This window comes from Trichechus manatus, unplaced genomic scaffold (genome assembly GCF_000243295.1).
Source record: "Trichechus manatus latirostris isolate Lorelei unplaced genomic scaffold, TriManLat1.0 scaffold00026, whole genome shotgun sequence".
Classification (NCBI taxonomy): Eukaryota; Metazoa; Chordata; class Mammalia; order Sirenia; family Trichechidae; genus Trichechus; species Trichechus manatus.
The window spans coordinates 7,225,814-7,230,668 of NW_004443962.1; the positions used below are offsets into that span (position 1 = coordinate 7,225,814).

At 48.0% G+C, this 4,855-nt stretch overlaps 1 protein-coding gene across 1 annotated transcript in view; it reads left to right on the top strand.

Annotated features, from left to right (window-relative positions):
- SLC12A8 (solute carrier family 12 member 8) overlaps positions 1-4,855 on the top strand; it is a 184,686-nt gene that overhangs the window by 30,587 nt on the left and 149,244 nt on the right. The window contains exon 3 of the mRNA XM_004373611.1: positions 2,392-2,583. Within this exon, the coding sequence (XP_004373668.1) occupies positions 2,392-2,583 (192 nt within the window). The remainder of the gene's footprint in view (positions 1-2,391; positions 2,584-4,855) is intronic.

A 4,855-nucleotide genomic window follows, 5' to 3' on the forward strand; every position in this document is an offset into this window, starting at 1 on the left:
GAACCCAAAATCTGCAGGTCAGGCAGCAGGCTGAAGGCCTCTGCTGGCTCAAGGGGTTACAGGAGCTGATGAACCCAAAATCTGCAGGTCAGGCAGCAGACCAGAGACTTCTTTAGGCTTATGTCCCAGAAACTGGAGGTTAGGCGACGAGAAGAGTGCAGGATCGAGAGAGTGAGCTTGGTCAGAACATCCATTTATATACTGGGGGCAGGCCTCATCCCCAAGGAAACTCCCCTTTCAACTGATTGGCTGATCACATCAGATCGCATCATGGAATGTGATTACATCATATCACATTGTGGAAGAGCAACCAGTCCAGTGTCTGCCCAACCTGCCAAACCCAGCATCATAGCCCAGTCAAGTTGACACATAACATTAACCGTGACACACAGGCATCCAGCTTACTGCAGCAATTCCTACCAGGGCCTACACATGTAAGCTGAGCTTTAGAAGCTTTTCCTATTGACTAGTTCATACTTGCATGAACATCCAAACCAAACGAGCAGTACCTTCCCAAAACGTCCTCCCCCAATAGGCTCTGAAGGGGCAGTGGGCAAAAGGCTTTGTCTTCTGGGCCCACTGTGTGGGGATTTTACAGTAGAGGGGGATTTTGTGGGGGAAAGAAATCCAAAATTGGTCCATACAAAATTCACAGTTAATGGAAGAGTTAAGATACAAATACCCCCAAGAACGAGCCTTTGGGTGGCCCAAATGGTTAAGCGCTCAGCTACTAATCGAAAGGTTGGCCATTTGAATCCATCAGAGGTGCCTCAGAAGAAAGACCTGATGATCTATTTCCAAAAGGTCACAGCCATTGAAAACCCTATGGAGCAGTTCTACTCTGAAACATACAGGTTGGCATGGGTCTGAGTCGACTCAATGGCAATTAGAAAAAACTCCCAAGAGTATTTGTGTCAATTAGCAGGGATTAAGAGAGACAGGCAAGGATCCCGGCAGTGGGAAAAGGAGAAGAAAAGCTGTCCAGCTCTGACCCTGTCATTGTACATCTCAGACTAGCAGCGGAGCCCCCCAGGTTATCTCATGAACAGAGGACTGTAGCACCCCTGACTTCCAGGAACCATCTCTAGCTTGTTTTAAGGCTTCTCTGCTCTTGAGGAGGCACTGCCCACTCCTGATTTTCTCTCCAACACCCATAACCCAGGGTCTCGCCTACAACGAGTCTTGTCTCCACTGCCCCTGCCATTGTACAGCATCCAGCATTGCAGCTCCTTCTGAGGTGCGGAGTGTACTGTGTCCATTTCCTATCTGGACTCTCACTTTTCACATTGAAACGAGTCTGTCTCCATGGGTACCTCTCCAAGTATGCGTGTGCATTTATTCACTCAACAAACATTTAACAAGCACTTCTTATGTGGCGGTTGTACCAGGCCCCGAGGGTACAAAGGAGAATAAAATACGGTCCTGCCCTCCAGGAGGGCTTGGAAACAGCCAAGCTCAGTTTGAAAAGTTTGTGCTAGCGCTGATCCCTGGGTGCTGTGGGAGCCCAGAGGAAGGGTGACAGAGAAAGCTCGCTGGAGGCAGGGCTGTGCAGGGCACCTTGAGGTAAACTTGGCAAAGACGGGGAATGAGCAGGAAAGACATCCCTGGCAGGGGCCAAGCCTGGGTAAGGGAGTGCTGGGCGAGAGCATGTGACCACATGCCAGGGCATGGAATGTGTCTGTTGGCGGGAATGGCAAAGGAATGAGGGGGACTCGTGAGGTAGACAGGGTCAGGTGAATGCCTTAAATTGCTTTGACTTTACCCTGTAAGGAGCCCTGGCGGCTCAGTGGTTAAGAGCTATGGCTGCACACCAAAAGGTTAGCAGTTCAAACCCACCAGCTGCTCCTTGGAAACCCTATGAGGCAGTTCTACTCTGTCCTACGTAGTTGCCATGAGCTGGAATCAACTTGACAGCAACGGGTTTTTTTGGTTTTTTACCCTATAAGCAGTGGGAAGAGTTTGAAGCAAGGACATTTCCTTTCACCTAGGATTTCTTCTGGAATCCCTGGGTGGTGTAAACAGTTAATGTGCTTGGCTGCTAACTGAGGGGTTGGAGGTTCAAGTTCACCCAGGAGTGCCTCGGAAGAAAGGCCTGGCAATCAATCTCCTGAAAAACCAGCCATTGAAAACCCTATGGAGCACAGTTCTATTCTGACACACCTGGGGACACCGTGAGTTGGAACTGACTCCACAGCAACTGGTGCTGGTTGGATTTCCTCCAGGCTGTAGCCCTTGTGGTGCCTCCCTTGTCCTTTGCCAGTTGCCCTGCCACTGTGACCCAGCTCTGCTCTCCCCGATTCCAGCAGTGTGGGGAAGCGGTCAGTGCTCCCAGGAGGACTGTGGCGGGCGGGGCCTCCTTATTCTAACCCTTGACCTTGCTCCTTGCTGCAGGGAAACACGGGCGTACTCACGGGCATGTTCCTGGTGTCCTTCGTCATCCTTGTGGCCCTCGTGACTGTGCTGTCCGGCATCGGGGTCGGGGAGCATTGCAGCGTCGGTAGCGGTGGCGTCTACTCCATGATCTCCTCTGTCCTCGGTGGTCAGACCGGAGGCACAATTGGACTGCTGTACGTGTTTGGACAGGTGAGCCCGGGCTGAGGGGCCGAGGCTGGGACACTGAGCCCCCAGGGCCACCGGCACATGTGATGCTCTTCCCTTGCCTTGCTGGCCGCCAGCATCTTCTCGTCCACTTTCTTATCTGACCCAGTGAAAGGCAAGGGTGGAACAATTGCCCCCATTTGACAGATGAGCAGGTTGGGGCTTTGAGGGGGGCCTCAGTGGCAGAGCCAAGCCCACAGTCCACCTCCTCCATTCAGTCCTCATGCATTCCTGATTTGACCAGGGAGGCGGAGGCCAGGCCCATAGCCATTCTCGCTGCCCTTTCTAGGGAGGGAGTGCACAGCAGTGGCTGCAGCTGGTGGCCTGGTCCCTGGGGCACTTTTGCACTGGAGAAGGGGCATTTTGCTTGTGCCGAAGGGCTATGCTAGAAGCAGGCACTTCTCAACTGAGTGGGGGCTCTCAGTCGCATTGATAGCTTGGATGGCCGTAGCAGGGAGGCTGAAAGCCCCTGTGTGGGCCCCTCAGTCTGAGACCGAGAACACTAACGAGCAGACAGCTTCATCTGGATGGCAAAGGCTCGCAGAAACCCGGCTAAGACTTATTTAGCTGAAACACAGGGACGGTGACTTAATGCTGAGGAAACAAAGTGCAGACATTAAGAAACAGCTCTTTGTAAGCATTTCTTGGATTGAAAAAGGCTTTTACGAGGGTGCAAAGGGTGGTGGGTGGTTGAAGAAACAGTTTAAAGAAAAGAATCTGTTTACGTAAGAGTACCAGAGCCTCCTTGGAGAAAGCATTGGTTTTGTTTCTTTAATTTTTAAGCAGCAAGGAGAGGCAGCGTGTTTCAGCATAAATACATCTGATTCTGGGTGTGTGTGTGTGTGTGTGTGTGTGTGTAGGACAGATACATGGAAGGCAGGCAGATCCTCACTGCACTCTTAAGAAGCGCTGGGCTTTACTGGAGAAGGGGCTTTAATCATAGTAGTTTGAGAGGGGAGTAATAACTGGTCAGTTTACTTTATTACCCTGGGGATTGGTATATTGACGTTTTACTTCTCTGCTACCTTGTAGCCCAGCAGGCTGCAAGATGAGCAAACAAAGATCCTCAATTTTCCCACCCTCTGGGTGAACAACAGCCAGCTTCTTGAAGCAGACACCTCAGATAGGGGACCAATGCTGAAGAGGTGGGAAGAGGCCTGGATAGAGACAGCAAGCTGTGACACTGAAAGCTTCCCTTCTGTGGGCTGATCTGGAAGGAAAGATGTTCACAAATAAAACGTTTTCTTTAGTGCTGGCAACCACTGCACCAACGTTCCTGCTTGTTTTGCCTCCTTTCCTTTCGGGCCTGGATCAGACGTTGGAGTCCCTGTGGTCAGTGTCTTTGGTGTGCCCCTGCTTTGTCTGAAGCTGAGCTGGGCTGGGGAGCTCTGATCCGGGTGTGATTGCTGTATAATCCTTTTGATGTGTTGCTGGTATTGATGCGTTTGCTAGTATTTTGTTGAGGGTTTTTGTATCTGTAGTCATAAGGGATATTAGGCTGTAGATTTATTTTCTTGTTATGTCTTTGTCTAATTTTAGTATCAGGGTAATGCAGTCCTCATAGAATGAACTGGGATGTGATACCTGCTGTTCTTGTTTTCTTTTGGAAGAGATTTTTAAGAATTGGTGTTAATTTTTATTTAAACATTTGGTAGATTTTACCAGTGAAGCCATCTGGGCCAGGGCTTTCAATATCTTTACTTGTTATAGGTCTATTCAGATTTTCCATGTCTTCTTGAGTTGCGACAATTTGTGTCTTTCTAGGTATTTGTCTGTTTCATCTAGGTTATATAATTTATCGGCAAACAATTGTTCATAGTATTCCCTTGTAAAATCTTTCTTATTTCTGTGAGGTTGACAGTAATACCCCCTCTTTCATTCCTGATTTTAGTAATTTGAGTTTTCTCTCTTTTTTTTCTTGGCCAGTCTAGCTCAGAGTTTATCAATTCTGTTGATCTTTTCAAAGAATTGACTTTTGGTTTTGTTGATTTTGTCTACTGTTTTACTATTGTCTATTTCATTTATTTCTTCTCTAATCCTAATTATTTCCTCCCTTTTGCTTTTCTTTGGGTTTAGTTTGCTCTTCTTTTTCTAATTTCTTTTTTTTTTTAATTTTTTTTATTGTACTTTAGATGAAGTTTTACAGAACAAATAGTTTCTTATTAAACAGTCAGTACACATATTGTTTTATGACATTGGTTAACAACACCACAACATGTCAACACTCTCCCTTCTCAACCTTGGAGGACTTTTTTTT